Source organism: Magnolia sinica, chromosome 4 (genome assembly GCF_029962835.1).
Source record: "Magnolia sinica isolate HGM2019 chromosome 4, MsV1, whole genome shotgun sequence".
Taxonomy (NCBI): domain Eukaryota; kingdom Viridiplantae; phylum Streptophyta; class Magnoliopsida; order Magnoliales; family Magnoliaceae; genus Magnolia; species Magnolia sinica.
In genome coordinates, this window is record NC_080576.1 from 95,017,314 (window position 1) to 95,045,313 (window position 28,000).

General features: G+C 39.3%; 1 protein-coding gene and 1 long non-coding RNA gene across 3 annotated transcripts; both read left to right on the forward strand.

The window, feature by feature from the left end:
* Nucleotides 1-14: 14 nt before the first annotated feature.
* Nucleotides 15-27,978, forward strand: LOC131243411 (NADH dehydrogenase [ubiquinone] 1 beta subcomplex subunit 9). Of its 2 annotated transcripts, XM_058242767.1 has the most exons (5): nucleotides 24-200; nucleotides 952-993; nucleotides 8,751-8,832; nucleotides 18,085-18,140; nucleotides 27,699-27,978. In XM_058242767.1, exons 1-5 carry the CDS (start codon nucleotides 72-74, stop codon nucleotides 27,738-27,740), a joined length of 351 nt encoding a protein of 116 aa, XP_058098750.1. In that variant the 5' UTR covers nucleotides 24-71; the 3' UTR covers nucleotides 27,741-27,978. The 2 variants fall into 2 exon arrangements, with proteins under 2 accessions (XP_058098749.1, XP_058098750.1); XM_058242766.1 differs by lacking the exon at nucleotides 8,751-8,832 and having other exon boundaries at nucleotides 15-200.
* LOC131243412 (uncharacterized) lies at nucleotides 19,861-23,993 on the forward strand. Its single transcript, XR_009170050.1, has 2 exons — nucleotides 19,861-21,017; nucleotides 21,051-23,993. It is a non-coding gene; the product is annotated as an uncharacterized LOC131243412 (long non-coding RNA).
* Nucleotides 27,979-28,000: the final 22 nt, after the last annotated feature.

Below are 28,000 nucleotides of genomic sequence, written 5' to 3' on the forward strand. Positions count from 1 at the left end.
CGCAAGCTAGCTCATATAACACAGTCCTCTTCGAGAGAGAGAGAGAGAGAGAGAGAGAGGAGAGGAGAGAAATGAGCTTGAGTACGGCTTCATACCTCGCACGGAGGGCATCTCAGAAGGAGAGGGTGAGGATCCTCTACAGGCGGGCCCTCAAAGACACTCTCAACTGGGCCGTTCACAGGCATCTCTTCTATGAAGATGTATGCATTTTCTCTTCCCTTCTCTCTTCTTCTTCACCCTTCAATTCTTTCAACTTTCCTATTGCACCTGCATCCGATAATTCCATTACCTTGTCGTTCTCAACCCTAGCCTTTCGTCTCCAATAACCGATCACTCCATCTTCTTTTCCTCTTCCTTTTGCTTTCTGATATCGATCCCTATCACCATTTTCATTTCCTTTTTTTCTACTATACTTTGGATGCTGATCTTACATGGCTTTTCAGTTTATACAGTCGGGGCCCATGGTTCAGCGATTGAATCCGCTCATCTGTTGTGCCCTGCCGTCCAGCATTTTGGGCATTTCTTCTGTTGGATGTCGAACGACTGTTGCTGTGTTTCTCTTTTCGATCGTCTATTCACGGGATGTGAATTGAAAGAGGGGATTTTCCTATTGAGGTGAATCTGAAGGCTGGTCCATTGATGGTGAGGCTAAACAGATCAGTGGTCTTGATCCGGATCACTGAACTGCGGACCCACTTGTAGAAACTGAAAACCCAAATTTACTGTGAGTATTCTTGGGTTGAGAATCGTATAATTCCTCTCATGGGCTTTGTAGCTTGGCTGGAAAAGGAAAATGAAAAAGGAAAAGCTCAAATATGTACCCTATTACTAGCATTGGTTTCCAATGTTGAAAAACAGATTTTATACTGTTTCAGAGCAGTTTCTCTGTGAAGCAATGTCTGATTCTTTTTTTACTTTTTTCTTATTTGTTCTACTCATCATCATTGTCAGGCATCAAACCTGAGGGAAAGATTCGAGGCAAACAAGCATGTGGTATGTTTTCCATCTCATGGTATAAAAGTTTACTATCAAAATTCTGAAAACTTGTTGCTTATATATATATATATATATATATATATATTAGAAGGGTAGTCCATTTTATTCAGAAAGAAAACTAGAAATACAACAATGAAAATGGCCAAACAAAAGGACCAATGAGGAAACATCAACCCACTACAGGGGGCAACTACAACGTCTCAAAATAAAATTAGAATATCTGCTAGCTCATTCGCCTGGGTGAAAACTACCTGCTTCCCCTACAATGATCACGGGTTTCTTCTATTCAGTGGACTAGTTTCTAAGGAATGCTTCCTAAAGAAGCCCACAAGATATCGGTACATGAATTCCCTTCAGTAACCGTAGGAACAAATTTCTTTGCCACCATCAGCTAGACTACTTGAAGCTGGCTAGAGTCCTGAATTCCAAGGGGCCCTCAGAATTCGTCTCGAGTGCATCCACTGTGGTCCCAGATGATTCCTCCATAACTTGGGAGCAGCCATCAAAATTAATTTTGAAGTCACTGACTGGGGGAGGCTTCCAAGCAGCAAGTGGCATATCAACCTTTTGATCATGTTATGCTAAAACGGTTACATAACATCTGTAATAGTGGTAATTGTTATGCATTATGGGGCCAAAATGGTGGATACATAAAAAATGATCCATAATGGTCCCGGAAAAGAAAAAGAAAAAAGAGAGGGCATTACGGCCCGTATCTAACGGTAATGGTGGTGGCTGTTACGGCCACCGTTATTGTTATGGAACAGCTTGCTTTTTTTTCTTTTTTCTTTTTTTTCTTTTTTAATTCTACTACAACACTTTACTCCACTCTAAAGAGAACAAGGCCTGCGGGATTCTTTTCAACTCCACGCTGGATTTACTCCAAAACTGCAAAAGCCAGAATATTTTTCCTGCTATTTCTTTAACCTGCTAAATCTTCTTTTAGAGATCGTATTGTTTCCTTCTAGCCAGATCACCCACAAGGTGGTGAGGCATGCCCAATGTTTTAAATAGTAGTATTGTGATGCATAGCATTCAACCCTCTGTAGCGTGTAGCATAAGTTACACGATACTTCTATTTTTTAATTTAAAAATAATATAGATATATGATGAATAGTAAGAAAAAAACAAAAATAAAGTAGAAATGCCTAAAAGGTGATTCATTTTTTCAAGTATAAGCATTTTTAAACAAGTTATTAATCATCATTTATCAAAAACTAATTCGCATACATAAACCAAATTAAATTATTATCACATCAACAACTTTTTAAACAAACTATAATTAATAGTGTCTAATCGAAACTACAAGTCACAAGTACGAAAAGAAATTAAAATCCCACAGGTTGAGAGTATTAAGTACAAAATACAAAATATAATTACCTTTTAAAAAATACAAAATGTAATTACTATTTATTTTTAAAAAGGCGTAGCCGCATAGCGTACGCTACATACGCTACATACTCTACGACCCCTGTAGCGTACACTATAGGGGATATATGCTATTTGCTAACACTAGGTAGTGTCATAGCTACGCCGCGCTACAGGCGCTACCGCTATGCTATGGGCTCTATTCAAAACACTTGGCTTGCCGTCTATCTGCAAGGATTTGGCATCGCCATACCCTACCTTTTAAGATTGTCAATAGTTAGGATCTTCCCAAAGTAACCCAGCATACAAAAGCCTTCATTTTTAATGGGATTGCTGTATGACATTACTTAATGAAGCCATAGCCACTTTCGAATTTCTCCTAGAAAGCTCCCCTAGCCATAGATTTTACCGAGAAGTTTCTATTTGATTCTAACACCCAAATTCCTTTATCCTTCCCCTCCTGATGGATATAGCAAGAGGATAACCAGAAGCAATTCTACCAAGGCGGGCGGAGAGTCGGAGACTTTGCTATCCTTCATATTGCTCCTAAACATAGGGCACCAAATCACTCTCTTTCCTACTCTGTGGTAGTATTCTTGCATCGACGCTTCTTTGTTTATTGCAATATTATATAACTCTTCAAATCTTTCTCAAACCGTCTCCACAACACACCATAGATGATTCCAAAACCTTAAATTAGCACCTTTTCCCACATCGAATCTTAGAACGAGGCACAAAATGGACTAGCCCATGATATGGCTGTCCAAATGCCTGAACCTTTTCTTCTAGATGCTTCCTTGATGTGAATTTTGAAAAGGTCTATTTTTGATACATTAGCCTTAAGGATCTTTTTTTTTTTTTTTAATAAATTTATTTTAATTTTGAGGATAGCCCTAAGGATCTTTGTTTAGATACCCTCAAGTTTATGCAAAAACCAAAACCAAAGAATTTTGTGTCTACAATTGGCTATAGATCGTCACCACTGAAAACCATGTAGGTTGCTGATGTTGTACCTTCAACTGAAAAGATTTCCCCTAGATCTATCCTAGTTTTCTAGATAAGGAGAGGAGTTGACACGCCATTCTCTAGAGCAAGGCTAGGGCAGCACCGAGCATTGTCCATAGTTGGACCTCACACATATACACATGGATGTAGGAAGGAAGAGAGATATGATCTCCCACTCGTCTTCTCTCTCTCTCTCTCTCTCTCTCTCTCTCTCTCTCTCTCTCTCTCTCTCTATATATATATATATATATATATATATAAGAGTAATGATCACACACAACTAGTTAGACGTCCAACTAGTTGGCATGGGGGGCCCACCATGGTGTTTGTATGACATCTTGTCCATTTAGCAGGGTTGTCCCACCATGACAATGGAATGCTCCAAAAATCAGGTCAATCCAACTATTAGGTTGGGCACATCATAGAAAACTATGAACAACCACTCAAAAAACTCTATATTCATGTGGGATGCATCTAATGGTTGGATCGACCTGATTTTTAGGGCATCCTGTTTTCATGGTGGGACAACCATGCTAGCCCGCAAGATGTCATACAAACACCATGGTGGGCCCCACATGCTAACTTGTTGGACGTCCAATTGTGTGTGAGCATTTCTTACACACACAGATATATATATAATGCTCTCATGGGAATTAGTTCTCATAGTAACTATGTGAGAACTTTTGACATGTGATGTCGGCATAAAATCTAGACGGGGTGTGTGTGTGTGTGTGTGTGTGTGTGACGCCTAAGGAGGTCTAGACGTCCAAGGCTACTTCTCAATCCCTATGCTATAGGACTTATTTATAAAGAGGAGCTAGGTTGCAAGGAGAAACACTAGTATGGTGCTCCATCACCCTACCGACTTGGTTTGCCCTACTACATCTTAAGTTTGCAATCATGCCTAACCTTGTACCCAAAGTAATCCAATCCCTCCACTTATCATCTCCATCCACCCTTAATTCAATACCCCTACAAACCAAGTGGTGGACCACGAGACCTCAACAGTAGAATTACCATCAAGCGCGATTTAAACAAGAGATCAACTATTAAAATAATTTACATAACCATTTAAAAACCACTTGATGAATGGTCCGATCTACCAAACTTCAGCCATAAGAATGTTCCTAGGTAACCAATGGATCTCTTGTTACATCATATAGACGTCAACCGTATCGTAATTTATGAACTCAACAACACCCACATGTGAATCAACAACACCCATATAGATCAATTGTTAAAATCATTTATAAAACCATTTAAAAACCACTTGATGGATGGTCTGATCTACCAAATCTCAGCAATAAGAAGGTTCCTAGGTAACCAATGGACCCCCTGTTGGATCATATAGACCTCAGCCATATAATAATGCATGAAGTCAGCAGCACCCACATATGAATCACTGCAATTAACTCCATGCACTTGTGTTCCAATGTGCTTTTTATTTATTTAAGAGATCTGGTTTTGGTTCTTTGCTGGAGAATGAAGTTACATACTCTAAAATCACATTGATTAACATGATAGTGTGCACATGTATTCAATTGGGGGACCCATGCAACGGGACCACCCGGGGCTTTGTGATGCGATCTGGTTATTGAATCAATGAAATCTTGATATCCAAATCACTAAAAAAGTATGAAGAGTAAACCTCACGAAGCTGAGAAAATTGGAATACCCCTACCTCTTGGAACAACCCTTTTTATAGACCTAGACACCCTAAAATCCTTATATGTTTAATTGAGATTTTACAACTATTAGATTGATTGCAAACAATCTAATCGCTACTAAATGGCAACAACTCTATACACAAAGACTGACCATATTATAATGGTCCAAAAATAATATTAGTAAATCTAGCATTTAACCTCCAAAATCTTTAGAGAATCAACAGCCATATCTTCAAAATCAGCCCCCTATCTTCAAGAAATAGTAAATGGTAGTCTTTGACATTTAGCTCCAAAACTAGTAGCAAACAATGCAAAATTCAGAACATGTTGGGCCCCATGGTGGGCCTTGGGCCTACATCACTTTGCTTCCTAACGGAGTGAATGTAAACTAGAATTTAGAATTCATTCTAGAATTTCAGCTCTAGAATGTCGAGCATTAGGGCATATGAGTTGGAGGTAACTATTGTCAAAACTACTTGCTCTAGTTTTTTAAGAAGTCCACCGTACCCTTTCTCTGTTACTTAGAATGTTGGAAGTTCTTCAGTACCGTAAGCAAGAATGCATAGAATCAGTTCTAGAATTTTGCTTTCAAACATATAACCATAGGGCTTATGAGTTCTAGTTAATTATGGTGAAAATTGGATGCAATATTTATTGGCTTGCCAAGGTTTAAGTATAGGGCCGAACTCGTATCAAAGGTGGACCTAATAGTTGTTTGTTGCTATCTGCTCAATGAGGGTTCTAGTTTGGTGTTTAGTTAATACCTCGATAAACTTTCTTGTGGGTGAACTGATTTTCCAACAGGCATAAAACTAGTTGGTCCAAAATGACACAATCATCTCTATCCATGGCTTGTAGTCAAGAAATACCCTTTCAATCTCTTGCACTCAGTGTTCAAGTTGTCGGTATTGCTACAAGTTTCGCTGGCTAGAGATAAAGATATTATGTCGTTATCGCCGATAATATCGCTGATAACTGGAAATGCGATGAAAAATAGGAAAACATGTGGGAAATGGTAGAATTTTTCAGTAAAACTTTAGGACATGCCTAAATGCACATATTTGGATATTTAGGAATAAAAAAATTTACAAAAGAATGTATTACATGATAAATTTTCATTTAATAGGATCCAAAAAGCATGCGTTGCCGTAAGAAATTACTTCAACAATAACCAAAATGAGTTTATATAATACAAATGCAACTGTCGTACAATAATTAAGATATGTAAAATTAAATGAACTCACAAAACATACCTTTTTTGGCATCCCTCATCCCTACATGGAGTGATGAGGTGGCTTGTAGTCATCGTCTAAATCTTGATCGTAGGACCCACCTCAATGTATGCATTGTATATCCACGACGTTCATCTATTTTGCCGGCTTATTTTAGGTGTGGACTCAAAAATAAAGTAGATACAAATTTTGCGTGGACCACGCCATACGAAACAGTGGTTAATGACCATTAAAAACCTTTTGTGGGCCACATAAGTTTTGGATCAAGCTGATATTTGTGTGGTTTTTTTTTTTTTTCCTTTCATTCAGGTCTGTTTGACCTTATCAACAGGTTAGATGGTCAAAAAATATTACCCTGGACCTTAGGAAATTTTTTATGGTGGGCATTCAACCACTATTTCCTATAGTGTGGAAGACCTGTAATTTATATCATCTTAATTTTTTTTTGGATCATGCCTTAACAAGTGGGCCCTACAGGTCTGTTTGACCTTATCAACAGGTTAGATGGTTAAAAAATATTACCGTGGACCTTAGGAAATTTTTAATGGTGGGCATTCAACCACTATTTCCTGTAGTGTGGAAGACTTGTAATTTATATCTTCTTAATTTTTTTGGATCACGCCTTAACAAGTGGGCCCTACAGGCACCCACGCCACTAGTTCCGGGGTCACACCCAAGTCACGCTCCAATGAGGATTAGGTGCAAACTCACGCAAGACGGTGCAACCCTTAGTGTGGGGACTACCTTGGTGTATGTCTTCTATATCCATGCTGTCCATCCAATTTTTAAGATTATTTTAGGGCATGACCCCAAAAAATGAAGTAGATCCAATTCTCAGTTAGACCCTACCGTAGGAAAAAGTGGCCATTATCCATTAATGGGCCACAAAAATTTTGAATCAAGCAAATATTTGTTTTTTTCCTTCATCTACGGTCGCGTGACCTTATCAACATGTTGGATGTCAAATAAACATCACAGAAACATTATGGTGGGCCCAAGGATCACGTGACCTTATCAACAGTTGTGTACCTCATCAACATGTTGGATGTCAAATAAACATCACGTGACCTTATCAACAGTTGTGTATCTATATTCTATACCGTCCATTCATTTTGGCAGATCATTTTAAGGCATTGGACAAAAAATGAGACAGATCCAAATTTAAGGTGGACCACATGGCAGGAAATAGTGTTCATTGAATGGCCACCATTAAAAACTCATCGGGAGCCACAAAAGTTTCAATCAAGCTGATATTTGTGTTTTCCCTTCATCCAAATCTGTGTGACTTAATCAAATAGTTGGATGGCAAATAACCATCACAGTGGGCCTTGAAAAGTTTTTAATGGTAAGCATTCAATCACCGTTGTTTCCTTTGATGTGGTCCACCTGAAATGCGGATCTGACTCATTTAAAGGCTCATGACCTAAAATGATCTTTCAAAATAAATGGACGGTGTAAATGAAACACATTACATCATAGTGGGCCCACAGAGCAGCGAGGACTTACGTCTCACGTGCGGTCATCCCGTAAAAGGGAGCTTCGGATGCGGGAAACCATCTTCCGAACCCCTCGAATCCCTCAAATCCTTGAAATTTCTCAAATTCTCTCCAAATTTTAGGAAATATCCACCCATCTATGTAAGATTCTTTACCGAAATTGCCGCTTCTTTGAAATCTTTCATTTATTTGAAGAAAAAAAAGGAAAAATGGAGGTTGTTTTTTTTACATATGGAAGAACAACACATGGATTTCAACGATCGATCGACTGGTGTGCTACCTCCAAATTCTGAATCCTTTTTTAAAGGTATCGAAAATATCCTCTTACATGGATCGGAATGATTTTTCACTTTCTTCATTTTTTTTTCATTTTTTTTTCATATTTATGCACTCCTGATATTTTCGGTGGGTTAGCTACAGCGAATTTATCACCGATAACTTTATTTATCGTTGATAACTTTATTTATCACTAAAAAATCACCGACAATTGGAAGAGATATGAAACTAGGGGGTTTCGGTATCGCCGGCTTGGCGACACCGATAATATCGGCGATATTATCGATTTTTCGCCGACAATTTGAACACTGCTTGCACTACATGGAAGGATTATCACTGAAATTTGTAATTTTTTCAAGTCCCTGTAATTATCTTTGAATTTCTCTCCCAAGATATTAGCATAAAAAAGTTTATACTTATTGATGGGTATTATGGGTTAATCCATTATTTATAGAAATCGAATTTCCTTATATATATATATATTGTATTAACGAGCCTCTATATTCATTGTTGCTTGATTTTTCATCGAATCATCAACATTTAGCATCCATGTGATGCTATGTTTTGTTATCAATGAGATGTGGGAAGGAATGGTCCTATTACTTCTCAAAAAGATTGATTTTCTTCTTTTCTGTCAAAGGAAGCATTGAACTGAAGTGTCCTATAAATATATTTATTATCTTGTCTTGTCTCTTTCGGTGCCTTTCCAGGAAGATATCAACCACATCGATAGATTGATCAATGATGCCGAAGCAAGTTATGATAAGTGGCGACACCCTGATCCTTACATTGGTAATTTCTATGAAGAAGCTCTTGTGCTCACATTTTATTGTTATGTTCACCATTATCATCTTATCCTATCTGCAGAATATATCTCAAATACAATTTTGTTTTTTCTTTGTACATTCAAATAAAAGGAAATCACCCTCCCCTCCTTGTAAGAACATATTGCTTTCATGTTAAATATGCTTGGTAGCTTTTGGCACTCTAAATCCTTTTTTTCTGGGTGACATAACATCTATATGATCATGCCCAAAACCAAAAATGAATGAAGAAACTCAAAACCTATCTCATGTAGGTGATAATTGAGAACTCTCTGGTTGCTCCTTTGGAAGCGTATTTGCTTCAAAGTTCACTTTAGGCAAGAAAGATGCCTTTAAACTTGCAAAATTGAGAGAGAGGAAGGTTAGGGATCTAGATCATGTTAGATGCATTAAGAGTGATAATCAAAGGGTACTGGTAAAGGAAAATGAGATCAATGAAAGGTTGAGAGGCTATTTTCAGAACTTGTTAAATGACAACTCTAAGAGCATGGGGATAGAAGGAACCATAAACTCAAATGATATCGAAGATTATAGTCTTAGATACTTATGTATGATTAGGATATCTGTAGTGATTGGTGAAAGAAACTTTGAGGAAGATGAAAACAGGAAAGGCCCTCGGACCAAATGGTATATCAATAGAGGTTTCAGAAGTGTATGTGAGATGTTGGGTTATTTTAGTTGACAAGTTCAACAAGATTGTAAGATCGAAGAAAATGCCATGCGAATGGAGGAAAATTACCGCCGAACCTACTTATAAGAGTAAAGGAGACGTGCAGAACTGCACTAACTATTGTGGGATTAAGCTTAGGAGTCATACTATGAAAACTTTGGGAGAGAGTGATTGAGCAAAGACTAAGGCATGAGACGAATATGTATCAGAAGTCAATTTGGTTTCATGCTTCGTACTTAGACAATTGATGGAGAAATATGGGGAGACAAGGAAGAATCTCCACATGGTCTTTATTGACTTAGAGAAAGCATAGGGTCCCTATAGAGTTAATATGGTGGGTGTTGGGAAAAGGGGTTTTAAGTGGTTATATTGACGTGATTAAGGATATCTATGAGGGAGCGGTAACAAATGTGAGGACTACTAGTAGAGAGACAAGTGAATTCCTAATTATTATAGGCTTGCACCGGGGGTTGGCATTGAGCCGATACCCTTTTGCATTGGTTATGAATGAGTTACTGAGGCATTTGCAGAGAGATCTGATGGTGTATGTTGGTTATAGGTGACATAGTTTTGATCAACAAGACAAGGGAGGGCATAATACAAATCTAGATTTATGGAGGGATGCTTTAGAATTTGAAAGATTAAAATTAGTCAGACTAAAACAAAGTATATGGAGCGTAGAGCTGGGCATGTCTGACCCGACCGGTGGATCCGACCCGGTCAGACCCGTTCCGACCCGTTCCGAACCGAACCGAACCGACGGCCTGGATCGGTTCGGATCGAGTAGGCCATTCAGATCCGACGGTTTTTTTGGATCGAGATCGGGTCGTGGTCAATCCGAACCGATCCGATCCGAAAACTTGATCGGACCGATCCGATCCTGCTCAATCTGGAATGATTCTTATCAATACTTGTACATTTTTCCTATGATATGGTCCACTTGAGCTTTGGATATGCATTAATTTTGGGTTCAACCACTAAAATGATCTGAAAAAACAAATGAACGGTGTGGATAAACCACATGCATTCACGGTGGGCCCCAACAGAATTTACTCGGTACGATAAGAAGAACATTCATGGTGTACCACACACCAGCTATATAGTTGTAGCTCGTAGCTAACGTGTCATGCGAAGACGAGCACTGACGCTCCTCGAGCTCCGAGTTGTATGAACGTTCAAAGGAGATCAAAGTTATATGGGCCCCACAGTGATGTATTTATTATATCTACACCGTTCATATATTTTTAGAGATCATTATAGTGCATTATCCAAAAAATGAATCATATCCAAAGATCATCTGGACCACACCACAAATAGCAGCAGAGATAATGATTTTCACCATTAAACAATTCATAGGCCCACCATAACATTTATTTTCCATCCAATCTGTTCATAAGGTCACAAAGACTTGAATTAAGAGGAAAAACAAATTTCAAATTGATCCAAATTTTCTGTGAGACTGTGACCCTAAAAAGGGTTTCAATGGTAGACTTTCAATCTAGACTTCTTTTTTCATTGTGGTCCACTTGATAGTTAGATCTGTCTTATTTTGTCTCAAGCCTTAAAACGAGCGCTCCAAATGAATGGACGGTTTGGATATAGCACATACCCTATGATCAGACCTACCGAACTTGCTAACGCCAATACAGCAACGGCACTTTCGTGCACTCCACGTAAACACAACTGCACTTCCTTTCACAGGATGTCAACACAGACAGTTGCCTGTACACGCCTCGAGCTCCTGGTTGTACGAACTGCTCAAATGAGATCAACATTACATGGGCCTCACAATGGTGTATTTATTATATCCATACCTTTTATCCATTTTTTCTGATTATTTTAGAGCATTTGGAAAAGAAAATTTAATCATATCTAAAGCTCAAATGGACCACACTGAAAATAGAAGCGAGGATGATGATTTTCACCGTAAAAAAAAAAATCGACCCGAATCGTACCCAACCCGATCCGACTCGGTTTCCCTGACTGAGTCAGACTCGGTTCGGGTCAGGCCAACTGTGCATCGAATCGGATCGAGCCAGGTGTCTCGGACTCGGTCCCGGTTCGGATCGGTTTCGGGTCAGCCCACGTGGGTTTCGGACCGAATCGAGTTGGACCCAATCTGATCTGACTCGGTCCGATGCCCAGCTCTAATGGAGCGTAATTTTAGTAACAATAGGAGTGAAAATGAGGAATTAGTTAAGAGTGTTGACCAAGAAGTTTCCCAAAACGACCACTTTCAATACCTTAGGTCAATAATTCATGACTGGAGATTGAGAAGGATGCTTCAGAATTTGAAAGATTAAAATTAGTCAGACTAAAACAAAGTATATGGGGTGTAATTTTAGTAACAATAGGAGTGAAAATGAGGAATTAGTTAAGAGTGTTGACCAAGAAGTTTCCCAAAACGACCACTTTCAATACCTTAGGTCAATAATTCATGACTGGAGATTGAGGAGGATATTGCCCATAGAATTCAAGCTAGGTGGAAGAATTGGAGATGTGCCTCTGGAGTTTTATATGATTGTCGTTTACTACTCAAACTGAAAGGGAAATTTTATAGGATGGATATAAGACCAGCCATGCTTTATGGGATAGAATGTTGGGTAGTTAAGGAACAACATATCGGACGCTGCCTCAAAGCATTTGAGGATATCATTGATGTTATGTAGTTACTTGAATTGAAGTTCGATCTATTCTAGGTTGTTTAAATTTCACAGTTCTTTACTTTTCAAAATTACTCGGAAAAGGCTTGATTACCTATGGTCTAACGGAAGTTATGGCCTTTGATAGGGAGGAATGGTAGAACAAGATTCATGTAGCCCACCCCAATTAGTTGGATAAGGCTTAGATGATGATGATAGGTTAGGTTCATTTGGTTTGTTCTTCAGTTTGCAATTCAAGTTCTCCTAGCTCAATATGCTAGTACATTGTTTTGTTTTAACATAATTTGATCCACTCCCTATATGAACATAGAAATATAACGGAGCAATCTCTCCACAATACACCTGGCGTGGTCATGTATCGAATAGGATTGGGTCCTATCAAAGATGGCCTACATGCATGATCCATACACTATCAGTGTATCCAATAGTGTAACGGACCAGGTGGGAGTTGTGGAACAGTCGTAAGAGGGAGAGATTTCTGAATTACTAAATTCCTAATAACTAAAGATTTCTTTCTTATATCCACATAATTAAATGGTTTATTTCCTTTCTAGTTAAGAACAATTGAAAGCATCTTTGATATAATTTAAAGATTGCAAACCATCAAAAAATAAAGGCCGGTTCCTCTACAAAGTCCTTATAGAATAAGCGTATGGACCACCTAGAGGCGTGTGTATGGCATCCAACCTGTCCAACATAGTTGTCCCACATGAAAGTTGGACACCCCCAAAATCAGGCTGATCACCAACCATCATGTGGGCCACCACATCAATTTGGAGATTTTGATATGGTTGTCATTGTTTTCTATGGTGTGGCCCACGAAGGATTGCATAGCCTAATTTTCGGGACATCCCATTAGTATCACAGGGGTTACTTAATGCACAGGTTGGTGAGCCCACCATGGAAAATAACGCACAACCCGTCCAAAAACCTTCAAATTCACATGATAGAAATATATCTCCAAATTCACATGGTGTCCCACATGATGATTGGATTGGCCTATTTTTGGGGCATCCAAATTTGATTGTTTGCTGAACCTAACAAACAGGTTGGATGCCATACACAAACTTTTGTGGCCCCAACGTAGGCACTGGTAGAATACCTTATTCTACAAGGAATTGTAGAGGAACCGGCCCTCTAAAGTAATTAGATCCTGGCAAATCACAAACAACTTAGATGTTTTATAAGCACACACACATGTTACATGGCATACCATCTACATGCTCACGCATGTGCAAATGTGGTAGGCAGGTACAATATTCAAGCTGTCCATCAGGTAGGTCTGAGCATTTAGTTGTTCCCACCCAAAAAATATGCCGGTTGGATCCACATTAGGTGGGCCACTACGATAGAAACAAGTGGACTGCTTATAAAACTTCTTCTAAGTTTTTTGAGCTGTACTTTTGTTTCCAACTTTGGCCTAAGAATAAAAAGATTCTTGGGCCATGACATCAACATAGCGGCACCCTCATGATGGATTGATTGGATCGTCTCAATTTGCCATGTTGACATATGTTGCATTGTTTACGTGAGTTCCCTTATACACAGAATTGCATATATCCAAGTCCATGAGGATTATAGAATTATGGTGAATCAAACTGCAATTTTGATTGCTCAACCTAAATTGCAGTTCAAGGCATGTCAAGACAATTTAGGTAACTATGCATTAGACACTTGGGTTGCATTTTGCAAAACAAGATGGTAACATCCCCAAATTGGAGATGGATTTCCTACCTGAAATCCATAAACAATTTGCAGGATCACCCTGGTGAATTCTCCTTGATCTTGTGAAAAACCAGTGAGCATCCCCTTGATTATATGACTTTGGAGAATGCACTCCTTTATCCACTGCTTCCATCTTTCCCTAAAACCCATCCTAGAGAGCATGTAGATAAGAAATTCCATTGAACGTAATGCAAGGGCATTTTCACACCGGGATTGAGTGGAGTGGCCCGTGGGATGCGTGGGCACACTCAGGGTGGGCGGGCCGTGTGAGGTGGAACCCATGTGAAGTGGAGCCCATGAGGGGTGTTCGGCCGAGGTCCTAACCCATGAGATGTAGGTCATGGGCTATGAGATAAAGGGATTGATTTGCCACACTCTATCAATTCGAGCTTTTAGAGCAAGTGGTTAATTGTCCTACATCAAAGTGGTATCAGAGTGGGAGGTCTCGTTTTTGAGACTCCTCACCGGGGGTGATTAATGCAAGGGCATTTTCACACCGGGCTCGAGTGGGGTGGCCAATGGGATGCAGGGGCACACTTGAGGTGGGTAGCCTGAGTGAGGCAAAACCCATGTAAAGTGGGTCCCACAAGGGGGGTTCGGCCAAGGTCCTAACCCATGAGATGTGGGGCCTGGGCTATGAGATAAAGGGATTGATTCGCCATGCTCTATAGTTCGAGTTTTTAGAGCAAGTGGTTAATTGTCCTACATCAGAACATAGTCATGTGCCTTTTCCATGTTGATTTTAAAAACTATCCCACCTCCCCTACTTCGGTTCCAGAATCAATGAATTCATTTGCCACCAATACACCATTCAGGATCTGTCTCTACTTAATGAAATCTCCTTAGAAAGGGGAAATGACGCAACTTAAAGCCTCTCTTAACCTCTTCACGAACACCTTAGCCACAGAACCTTTGTATGCCTCCCCCAGGGTAATAGGTCTAAATTTGAATGTCCACCATATCCTCCTTTTTCAGGATGATGGATATCAAAATTGCATTCAGTCCTTTATCCGAACAAGCTGTCCATTAAAATGCATTAACTTTTAACCGCGTGGCTGGTAAACCGGAGGCTGGATAGACATGAGAAAGCATGGATGGTGATGACATGAAAATTGATTGCAGGAGAAATTCCCATCAGCTCCCGAACTCCAACATCCTTTACACCCCAGAACATGGCAATAAACTCGTATAACTGATCTAGCTTTTGCCCCAACAGCAGGATCTCCTCGTCATGAAGATTACGTCTAAAGACCAATGCCCACACCACCTTTCCTTACAAGCCACTGGGAACAGTTCTAAATGGCTGCACATTTATGAACTGCAATTGACTACATAGGGCTTTGAGTTTTCTGCATAATGGCACATCTCCACACCACCAGCCTTCCCAAAACCGTATCCTGTCTCCACATCCCACTCTATATCTGATGGATCTGCTGAAACGAACCTGAAACTGAAGATATTGCCATCCAAATGGTAGAATCCTTTTGGCGGTTGGCACAATTGACATCTCAACCATTTTCTACATCTTTTGCAATAAGGTTATTCTTCAAAAATGTGTCCTCTCTGGCACCAATCCTCCACCATTTTCCTAGTAAAGCCAAATCCACCACCATTATTGGATCTGAATGTTAATTGTCTGTGGTGAATGCCGATTAATTATCCTAATAGATATTTGTATTATCCTCATTCTTTTTTCCCATTTGATTAAAATTCTGTTACTTAAAGCTAGGCTCTTCGTTAGCTGGCCGATGTGACTATATCGATAGGTGTTTCCAGAATGATCAAAACTTGGAAGAGGATGTGGCTATTAAAGCTAAGCTCTTCATTGTTAAATGGGCCTCAATAGATTATTTACGGGATTGTAATTTTGCTTTTCTTTTGAGGATGTAGACTTTGCGCCATCTTGGCATGCTATAAATAAAAAAAATTCCAGTTCACCTTTTTTTTTAAATATAAATGTTGCTTAAAAAAAACCATCAGTGATGCAAACTTGAGCTCTGGTTCCAAGCTTGGATGAAGATGCAAGCATATGGGGGCAATGAAAGCAAGATTTGGTATAGAAAATTGGCCACAATGGTCTGGATACGGGTGCAGAAGATGGCCGTAAGCAGTGATACAAGATCAGATTCGGCTGTTGGGAGATCTTGTTCTGAAGCCTACCAAACAGCAGCAAGGAGGAGATGGTATGAAGTGTCCGGAGGCCAGAAGTCAGGTTGAGATCACCTTCAGTGTCCAGGCTGTTTTTGCAAATGCTGAGAATCCAAAATCTTGAAAACTTTTACAGGAGTGGTTTAGGATTTTTAAAATAGGCTTTCTTATTGTAGTTAGAAGTAAAGTCGAAATCAAATGACTTCAGATTGGAAACATTTAAAGGCTTCCATGGGCTGTTACATGGGCCCGGTATGTGTTTTAAGTAGGAATTAGAGTTTTACTTTATCTATATAGGTGTCTTCATTTAGGGGTTTATACTTGCTGATGCTAGCTCAAATATTAGGTTTAGGGTTTATTTTAAGAGAATAAAAAGGAGCTGTTTTTGTCAGCCGCATGATAGGTTGACTGAACAGAAGTTTCTTGGGGAGGACGAAACATGTGGATCGTTTTTGGGTTTTTGGGGTTTGGGGGGTTTTGAAACCTTCTCATATTGAAGTTGAAGAACGTCTCTCCCTTTTTTTCATGCGTGAAAACTGGTGTGGTCTTATGTTTTTTTTCTTTTGGCTGGAAATTACAATTTTATTCCCAGTATGTATGTTTAACTGCTGCAGTCTTATTCTGAATTGCTGGCTTGCTGCAAATTGTGAACGGTTGCTCGAAATGGTGTATGTCTGATGAAAATCGATCCTATTTGCTGGGATTTGCAATTTCACACCACCACCACCAGCACAATTTTAGTCTTAGCCTTCACCACCACCACCACCTTAATCATCTTAATCCTAGTCCTAGTCCCAGCATTTCTCCCAGCAAATTGGGGTTGGCTATCAAGTGGTAGATGTGCAAAAATTCTACAACTGGCTGCCCACCAGAAATTGACCGTTCTCTTTTAGCTGTTGGAACCGGCCATGTAGCAGCTCGCATTGACACCATTCACATGCCAATAGAGTCCCACTCTATATTGACCCGCCCAGCCCAATTATTACATGCACACCCCAAAGGGGGTGCAAGCAATGTAGGGTCATGGAGGAGTGGTTGCCAGACAGACTGCGAAGCATGAAACACCCACACACGCGAATGATCATGGCAAGCAGTTGGCTGCTCAAAATAACAAGGAATCCTCCAATACCTGATTGCCAATGACTTGCATGCCAGCACAGTTAGGCCTCTCTCTGCACCTTAGCACAGCTATTGCTTGCTGCCCACTAGGGGGAATTATGGACGGTTAGTATCTGGAGCATGAAGTCGTTTGCTTATCCCACTGATTTTTGTGAGTAGATACCAAAATTTTGTTACTTTGTGGTGGAAATCATAGTGGGCTGGTCTTATATTTCAAAAGCAAAGACTCATGATAAGAGAGCTGTAAGTATCACCTTAATTTGAAGCTCTTACACATATTTTTGTATGGATAGAAATCAAATTTTATTGAAGAGAAGAAGAAAAAGCGTACAAAAGGCCACTGGGCAAAGAAAGGAGTGACTTGAGACAATGCTTCAAGGCAATGGATACAAGTTCCCTGAACAAAGAAAAGATCCAAAACACCTTCCTTGGCTTACACTTCACTAAAGTTACTTGGAGGAAGATGATGTCATTTAATAAAAAGGAAAGTCTCCGAGGAGCGAGGATCCTTACACTTGTTGGCAGCCCATGGATCACATTTCTGATCACATTAGCTCATAGCCAGTATCTTCTTTTTCATCTTCCTTTTTCTTTGGTAGGTACAGTGAGAACTATGAACTAGATGTTGCAACACTTACAAAATCTAGTGCATGAAGCTCAAGTCGTTGTTGTATTATATTCCAGACAGAGCCACGCCTTGATTCTTTATTTGTTGCACAACTTTATTCAAGATTTGTAGGCTTTAAAGTTCAAAACCATTTCCACATTGCCCCTTCTTATCTGGTTTGAGAGTATCTCTTTCCCTTGTGGTGCTTGTTTTTATGACTTGAGTTTGCATTTATTCTTGTTACCTCATATATTCAATTTGATATTTTGCATATTTCTCAATGAGCAGTTCCCTGGGCTCCTGGCGGCAGCAAGTTTACTAGAAACCCACCACCACCTCAGGGGGTAAGATTTTCCATTTTAGAAATGATTGTTTCTATGACTTTGCTTTCGTTTATTTTATTTATTATTTTCATCGCTTTAGGGTCATGATATTGGTCTATAAATTGTTTTGTTGAAAGTTCTAGTTATCTTTCAAAAAAAACAAAAAATATGTTTTGTAAGATATCACATGTTTACGCCCCCTTCAAGTGTCCTATAGTTTTGAGTCATGACATCAGTTTAATAAATGTGCTTGATTCTGCATCATTTACTCATTTTACTAAAACCACGAGACAATATATTTCTTTTTTCAGTGGTGCATTTGATGATAATTTTTAATAGGAAAGGGCATAAATAACTGGGACAATGCTATGATGATGATTATGAGATAAGGACGCATTTCATCTTTGACAATTGCATTATTCTGGTTTCTTTATGTCGGGGTTGGCTCTTTAATGGAGGATAATACATTTTAGGACGCATATCTGTGAAATGGGAACTAGACCCCAAATAGTTGCTTCCAAGTACACCTAGTTCACCCATCCTGCAATTGTAAAAAGTAGGGTTGGCAATGAGCAGGTGACCCATGGACCAGCTAGCTCAGTCCACTTCTTAGATGGGTTTGGGCCACATTTGATGGGTCTTGGGTCAAGTTTGGGCCAGAAAATGAGACATTAAGTAAATGGGTCAATCTTTGGTTGGTCCCAATCTGACCCGACCTGACATGCTTATAAGAAGTTTAAATATAGTAACAAGAAGCCTTTAATCGCCAAACATGTTTACTGATTGACCTAAAAATCAGGTCTGCTGCATAAATAGGACGAGTTGAGAGTGGACCTTCGGCCTAATGATTTGTTTTGAGACTGTTTAGTAAAGGTTGAAATCAGGTGGAAAAAAAGTGCATGGTAGGATCATGTGGTATTTCCAATGCCTAGAGGCATCCAGAAGCTCAATTTAGATGGTTTCTATTTTGATGGTAGTTCACTACTTCTCTAGGGGCCCCCAATTTGGTCAAGATCAAGTTATGCATACTCTTTGTTGGAAATGTGGATTCCAATGAGGCTGAGGTGAGAGCACTGTGGATTGGTAAGAAAGAATTTTAAAGGGTTCGGGCTCCACCCAAGTAATAAATGGTGACCCCTTTATTGCGATGAAATGGGCTTCATCTACAAGGGAATACCCTTGTAGGTAGTGAGATGGTTGAGGAAATTCTTGAATTGTGGGAGGTCCTTTTGTTTCTTTGCTTCACTCCCATCGGGAACCTATGGATTGGTGAAGCTACCATCCTACTGCTCCAATCACCGATGATTGGGAATTCCCTCCCTCCCTTGGGATTCCTTTTTTTTTTTTCTAATAAAAATAATTCTCACCCTTGAAGAGAAGGTTGGACTTGGGTTCTGATTCATGTGGTGTGGGTTGCAACAGGTGTATTGGCCCTCCCAAAGCTGCTGATACAGCTTGTATCAGCCCCTTATTGGACCCAATCTTTTTTGGCCAAAGGATGTGATAAAATGTCAGGGAAAGGGAAAAAAAAGGAAACCCACATTTCTTTCATTTTTCTTGTGTTTTGGACATGCATCCAATGGTGCATTTGGGAATTGGAAATTTTATCTTTAGTGGTTCTTACAAGGTATTCAAAATCGGTTACGTAACGGTAACGGTCATAACCGTTATGCGTTACGGGGTCAAAACGGCCGCAATGGCCGTTACAAAAAAAAATAGTCTGTAAAGGTCCTGTAACGGTCCCATAACGGCCCTGTAATGGTTCTGTAACAGTTTTTTTTTAAAATAAAAATAAAAAAGGGCCGTAACGGCCGTTATGACCTGTATCATAACAGTAACAGTGGTGGCCATTACGGCCACCATTACCATTTTGGAACACATTGGATTCTTATAAATTGATAATGTTGTGTTTTTCCATTAAAAGAAGATGTTTTTTAATAGTCGATACTGGTAGACCCCACTTCAATTCGTCAAATTGTGCTTAAATCTTGTGTTTTGATCTCCAAAATAGGTCTAAATCTGGTTGAAAATGGTTTTCTAGCCTTCACGTATGCTTTGAATGAAGAAAATAAGCAAAAAATGGGGAAAGGTTGAAACAAAATTGCAGAAGGGGTTATTTATGCCCTTATGACCAACAATGGGCTAAAGTCCAATTTTTTAATATGCTCATTTCACCCATCTCCCATATTGGCAACAGCCCATATGATATGTTTTTTGTGAACCATGGTGGGTTTGCCTTGGGTTTGAATTCTTGGCCTTTTTAGTAAATGGGTCAGCTATGGTATCACTTCTTGGCCCACTTAGTGAACAGGTCGGGCCCGGCCCAAGACTGACACACTGCAACCCTTGTAAAAAAAAACATTGTATTCATTACAGTGATGAATGTCCACACTCTGGTTCTTCATATCCAAACAGGCCCTTATGAAAATTTGTGGAATTCTTTGGTGTAACTTTAGAAGGTGTTACAAGTCACTTGATTATACACTTGGTACTAAGAACCTTGTCAAAAACTATGCATATTAGCTATCCATTGTTTTGGGGCAAAACTGTGTTGTGAGCCATAATTGATGGACTGATTTCTTATCATTCTAATTTCACACAATACAAGCAATAAAAACACAAACCATACAACCAAATTTGACAAAGAGTTGGGTCCTTACTCATGGCTCAGTGGTAGACGGAGTGCGTTTCAATGTTGAGTTCATGGGTTTGAGCACCCATGTGGTGTGTGGGTGCGAGTGTATATATAAAATAAAAAAAAAAAGAGTTAGGACAAAGAGGAGTCTTGCTGTACTAAGTTTGGGCGGCATCATCTTATGACTTCAAGGTATTGGTAGTAGTAGGATCTTATGGAGCAAACAGCCTACAAATAAAAGGGATGAATGTGGTAACCAAACGGTCCATTGGGAGAAACATTAGAAAGCAATTAAGGAAGACGGAGACTGAATAGATACCTGAGTAAATGCAATTGGCAGGCAAGTAAAGGAACAAAATCTTTTAACAAAGAAGATATGACAAGGGAGTGATAGTGTTAAGTGATTAGAAACCACCTTCATGATTGAACGATACAAGAAAATATGAGATGCAAAGTGGAGAAGATTAATAAGGAGAAATCAATTTCATTTAGTTCTCTAAGTGGAAGATACAAAAGGGATTTTATTTTTTTATTTTTTTTTTGAAGATTGGAAATTTTATTAAAGGGATCAAAAGCAACCCAAAAAGGAAAAAGCTAATAAAAAAAAAAAAAACAAACTATTGACATGTATCAATGATATTATTGTAGATACATATGATTTTTCAGACAGTTTTGCATTGCCAACCATGAATACGGAAAATATCGGCTGATGTCATTGATACATAGCACACTGATTAAATGAAGTCAAAATTTTATAGCCATGATAATAAAGGGAACTTTTATTAGTTTTACAGTTTGAAAGGAGGCAAGAGGAACTTGTGAAAGAACTTCGGTAGAGGTGGTTAGAAGATGATGTAAATGAACTTGGCTAGAGATGGTGAGAGGAGATACAAAGGCTCTTTAACTTACTAATGATAGGCCCATCGATGGGAATTTTGACAAGACAACCGATCCCAAATGATTGGGAAAGGCTATGATGATGATTATAATAATGTCAATCTTTTTATTTTTTATTTTTTTAAGGAGTAACAAAAATTTTATTAGAGGCCCACTTGCAAGCAAGACGGGAAACAAAAAAAAAAAAAAAAAACATGAGGAGGTTCCCAAAAGGACTACAACCCTAAAACAAACACTAAAAGATTGTGCAAAACATTAAGAATGGAAGCCCACTCAGAGACAAACTTTGACGAAAACCACTGCATCGCTCGATCCTGTAGTGTTCCGAAATTGACGTTTATTCTGCCACGCCCAATCTGCCACCAAACAGCCGGCAAAATCAAATGCCAAATAGTCCTACTGTACTTGATTACACCTCCCCCATGCCAAGCCCAAAGAAGATATTTAATTGTCTTGGGCATAACCCAAGAGCACCCGAATATGGCAAGCAAGTGCAACCATATTCTAAACATAAATGATCAGAAAATAAAGATGTGATCGATGGATTTGGCATCTTGATTGCATAAAAAACACAAGTTCGAAATAACCATCCCGCACTTCTGAAGGTTATCAACCGTCAACACTTTCTTCTACCCACCAACCAAGAGAAAGCGACCACCTTAGTCAGAGCTCCATAGGACAAAATGATAAGCATAAGACTCACCTGAATTTGCCGAGGTCGAGCATAACATTTTATCGGAGCTTACTATGAATTGCCCTGAACTATGATTGGTCCATATCATAGAATCTAGCTCATCCGAAGGGGACCGAAAATGGATGCGATCTAATAGGGATAGAAGCTCGGTCATCTCGCTATCTAATAGGTTTCTTCTGCAATGAGGCATCCAATGCGTTGATGGCCCATTGCTATGGAAACAATGTGCCACTTTCAAATCTTCTGATGTCGCAAGGTAGGAAATTGAGATTTAGAGACTGGTCTCCACACCAAGGGTCCTTCCAAAATCTGATACGAGTACCATTACCCAAACTAAATGATATGCCTTAAACTCGCCTCTCACCACTGAAATTGACTCCCATATATGAGAAGCCCGATAGAGAGAAGACTCCACCTCCCGTCCCCCTTCCTTAAATCCATACTTACAAGCAACTAATTCACTCCTAATAATGTCAATCTTTGAAATAGAATTTCAAGAGGATTGGAAATATAGGCAAATCTATGAATCAACGATAATGACAGGAATAATTAGGAGAGGTTCTTGTCACTGACTTTGTCGCCTCGTGCCTTTCATGTTTGCAATTTGCAGGGGAGCATATTAGGGATATTTAAGTAGTAAGCAAAAAAATAATCCATTGCGCATGTCTAAAGAAAACCATTAAGAAATACTTGTGGTTATAGGAACTAGTGTGAACAATGAAAGGGTGCTCGAAGATGCATATTGCTAGTAATAGGCATGCTAGAATTGAATATGTCCACTCTCACTTGTGCAGTAGATAAAACTTTTGTCAATGGTTCCCAAGGATGTGAAAGTGTGAACCACCTTTTCCTCCATTGCCTGTTTGCTGCATCTATATGGCAGTGGTGTCCTGCCAATTGTTCGACTACTTTGGTTATGCTTCTGGAGGGCAGACCTGGGGGGCAAAGGCATGGTGTTGTGGAATCTTTCTTGCATTGCAATTTTTGTGGTCAGTTTGGAAAGAAAGAACTAACTGGACATTTAATTGCAAATACAAATCAGTTATCCATGTCATCAAATAAGGTACTTTGTTAGTTCTTAGGCTAGGTCCTTAGAGAAGTTATTGGGTTATAGTAAGGATGATTACTATAGCCAATGGACCATGTCCTGATGTAGTAAGGGTGCTTGTCCCTTTTCTGGGTTGTATTGTTTGCCTATTTGGGCCTTTTCATTTTTTTAACAAAATAAAAAATAAAAAATTGCCAATAAAAAATTAATCTTGGTAGCATACCTTTCCTCCACTTTGATAAATTGGACTCATTTACTTGCTAATGCAGGACACATGATTTAATGCTAGCATGCAACGTGGAGATTATGAAAGAGTTCATAAAGTTATTCAATTAACAAAAGATGCTAACCTACCAATTAATTAAGAGTAAATAATAGGAAATAAAATCTGATTTAACCTAAATCACATGCCCGCATGCTAAAAAATCACATCAATCAATCAAAACTAGGAACGATGGAAGGATAGAACTTCCAATTTAGCATAGGCACGTTCTACACTCAATGGACAGATTTGTAGGTTTTATGATTAGGGTTAGGAAAGGGAAAATTTTGAAATTAGAAAAATTAGGGTTCATGGGAATTGAGGATTTTAGAATTAGGGTTTTTAGAAATTGGAGAAAATAGGAAAATGAAGAGATGGGGTTTAGAAGGTTGTAATGGGAAGGAAAAGAGAAAGACATGAGAAGAAGAATTCCTTTCGAAGAAGAGAGAGAAATGATGTAAGACGAAGAATACCTTTCGAAGAAGAGGAAGAGGAAGGATGTACCTTGGGGAATCCACCACCAAACAAGTTTCTACCATTCCACAATTTAATTGGAAGAACCCTGGAAAATAAGGAGGAAAATTCCTTCGCACAAGAGAGCTCCACTCTTCTTCTTCTTCTTTTTTTCTTCTCAATAACACCACTAGGGTTGGAACTCCATCCCCCTGGTGCTTTTATAATTAAAAATTCGGAATTAAATCCAGCATAATTACAACTATGTCACTCACTTAAGTAAAGTGGCCCATTATCCAAAATAAGAAAACTAAAACATATGTTATCAATCTCAACCATCAAATAACTCCTAAAAATAACGAAAAACATAAGGAAAAAAATATTAGAGTTCAAGGGGCTCACATCTAAAAGATCTGGTGGCCCGATGGCTTGATCTACAAGATTCAATGGTCGAATCGACACGAAATAGAAATATTATGACCAAAATTATTTCCTAAGCAGCCCACATGCATCATCCCAAGGTGGGGTCTTCCTGATGCACGTCCAATGCATGTGGGGTTTTCAAAATGGCCCAGTAGGCCCCATCTGGAACTCGTCTCTCATCCACAAAGAAAGTTGTGCTGATGTGGGTGTCGTCTCCATCTCTGGTACACCCGAGTCGGTCCTCTGATGTCCCCATCACTTGCATCTTCTAAATTTGCCTTGTAGCAATCCCTATTTTCCAGGCAGAAGGATAGCCTTGATTGAGGTAACTCGGCAGCCCCTTGAAAGGTCCTTACTTTCCACTAATGTTCTTGGTGTTTGAGGTGTACAGGCTTAAGGCATGCTAGGGCACAACCAAAATGCACTGCAACTCACTTAGCCTCATGCCCAATATATTCATGTAATGAAACAATTTGACGTTTCCTTCCACCTATCTTGGGTTGCCGCTTTGTATTGTGAAGCCAGCTATTCACCTTTGGGTTAGGGTGATGGAGAGAATTGAAAGGAAGCTTGCTTGCTGGAAATGCCGCTACATGTCTCTGGGAGGTCACTTAACCCTCATCAAGACAACTTTCTCTAATATGCCCATTTATTTCTTATCTCTATTCCAATGCCCGAAGATGGTTATTATGAGACTTGAAAGGTTGAGATGAGAATTTCTTTAAAATGGCACTAATGAGTGATTGAATGGGCTTCCATTGTAACCGACCTTAAGTCTTTTAATTTTAGCTCCTTAGGCTTCTAGGGCCTGTCTGCTATCTCAGCAGCTGTGTCCCTTTTCTCTTTCCCTTGTTCTTTTCTTCTTTGTTCTTTTCTGGTTTTAATGAATTTTCTAGTTGCTTCTATAAAAAAAAAAATGAGGGGAAGAAATTTCATCTCCTTAAATGGGACGAGGTGTGCAGGTTGATCAAGAAAGGTGGGGTAGGAATCAAGCCATCGGGGGATATGAACATAGTGTTGTTGGGTAAATGGGTTTGGAGTAGAGGAAGGGAAGCTGTGGAGAGATGTGGTCGTTGCTAAGTACAATACACAGGAGTGCGATTGGTTCGTGAAAACTTCTTCTTTGGACTGGGCATCCGCTATTTGGAAAGCAATTGTGTCTATTGAACATTTTGTTCGTAGGGGCTTATCTTTTTTCCCTAGGAAAGGGGCTCCGCATTTGCTTCCAGGCCAATTTTAGGTGTGGCGATCAAGCGTTGCAAGTTTTGTTTCCGAGAATTGCTTGCTTGGCTCCTGACAACTTTGTTGCAGTGGCGGATTGTTACTCAGTTATGGGAGACTCGAAAGTTTGAGCGCCTCCTTGTCGCAGACGTTATCGAGTTCACTAGCCTCCTTGAGATTCTATGTCAAGTTTGACGTTCAAGAGGAAGATTCTATTTTGTGGGCCAAAAATGCTTCTGGGAAATTTTCCGTTAAGTCGCTTTATGGTTTGGTTTCAGACTCAAGGCGGTGCCTCCCCCTCCATCTATTCCATCATTGGTTTTATGGGCCCCCACCTCGGGTGGCGGTGTCCGTATGGTTGGTATGTCGTAAGAGAACCCCTACTATCAATAATTTGTAGAGGGCAACGATCCTTCCTAATATTTGTTTGATGTGCATGGTTAGTGAGGAGACGATCGACCACCTCTTTATCCATTGCCCCTTCGCCGGCGAGGTGTGGAACCATTTCCTCTCGTTGTTCCAAATGGATTGGGTGATGTTGGTGATGGTGGAAGATCTTTTGGCTTGGCACAGAGGAGACATAGGGAAATCCATAAAAGTGGTGTGGAGACTGCTTATTATGGCGGTGTTTTGGGCAATTTGGGGGGGTGAGAAACGGGTGTTGTTTTAGAAATGTTTGGGTGGGGGCTGAGGAGGTTATTAGAAAAGTCTCCTTTTATTTAGAGTGTTGGGCTTTTATTGTAAAAGCCACTTCGGTCACTTCACCTCCTTGATTTAGTTTATTTGGAGTTGTATTCTTTGCTCCCCCTTTGCGAGCTCTTTTAATAAAATCATTGCTCTCTCTCTCTCTCTCTCTCTCTCTCTCTCTCTCTCTCTCTCTCAAAAACAAAAACAAAAAAAAAAATTAAAAAAAAAAAAAATTTAATAAGGGAAATTTAAGATGGACCTCAAAAAAAGGTCAGCTCTATATCTCGACTGTCCATGAATACTTGACAAATCCATATTTTTGTTTTCTTTATATAAATTCTCTTAAATTTTGAACTTCTAAAACGATGAGATTTTAAAACGTGCACTCTGATGCTGTAAGGTGTCCCTTAATGCAAGGCCTTTAAAGAACACCTCAATATGACTAATGGTCCCTTTTGCAGCTCCTGCACTTCTCTAGTTTCTAGTTCCTCAATAGGAACTCTAGGGCCACGAGAAACATTGTCAGATTGTTCTTTGTATCTAGTTCCTTATGGTTAGATCATGGCTAGATTTTAAAACTAAAAATCCATATGAATGCATATGCTGAAGCATTGTCCCGTTTCAGTCATAGTTGACAAATGCAAAGTGGGTAGCGGCCATTGTTTGCTTGAGTTGGGTGATTCCAACCCAGAGCCATTTGCTTTCAAGTTCATTTGGAGTCAGTAAAAGGATTAATATATTGTTAAAATGTATTTGGATGATATTTAAAATTGGAGATGAAAACAGAAAATAATAAAATATATCATTTTTTAACCTCATAATCATAATACAGCAGAGGCATTCTATCAAAGCTCTGAAACTGGGCTTTGTTGGATCAATGGGGTCAACAAGTCATTCATTTCAGACCAATCTTGACCCCATCTAGAATGCTTTAAACATCAGTGAGTAAAATTATCCATCTTTCGGGAAAGTCTGTCAGAGTGTGATCTCTTGTGCTGAGATCTTGTTTTGGAATCTTAACATGACTGGATCCTTTTATTCTGCTCTCCCCTGGTTGTTGTGCTGTTATTGTTGTAGCTTCTTTTTCTTTTTTCTTTTTTCTTTTTGTTTTGGGTTGTGTAGTCTAAGCTGCTACCTTTTCTGTTGATAATATGACCATAGTTATGAACTTGATCATAGACACTTGTGAGACTCAGAAATATAGTTTATGAGTATGTGACTGCTTTTTTATTCCTCGTGAGATTTTATCACTGATGCAGATTGAGATCGTCTACGACTATGGTCGAGAAGACAACGACTGAAACGAGCAACATGCTTGTGTCTCTGCTAATAAAGATGAGGGTTAGGATTCAAGATGTTGTTCTGCTGTTGTTGCCATTTGTTTCAATCAGGATATGCAAGTACAACTATTTGAACTTCTAGCACCCTTTCTTTTGTTTGGCTGAACAAGTGCCTTTTTTTTAAAATATTCCGTAGTCTTGATAAATTGCAATGCTATTTGTTTGAATGAAACTCGAGAATATCAAGATTCCGACTTCACTCAATAATCTGAAGTTGTTGT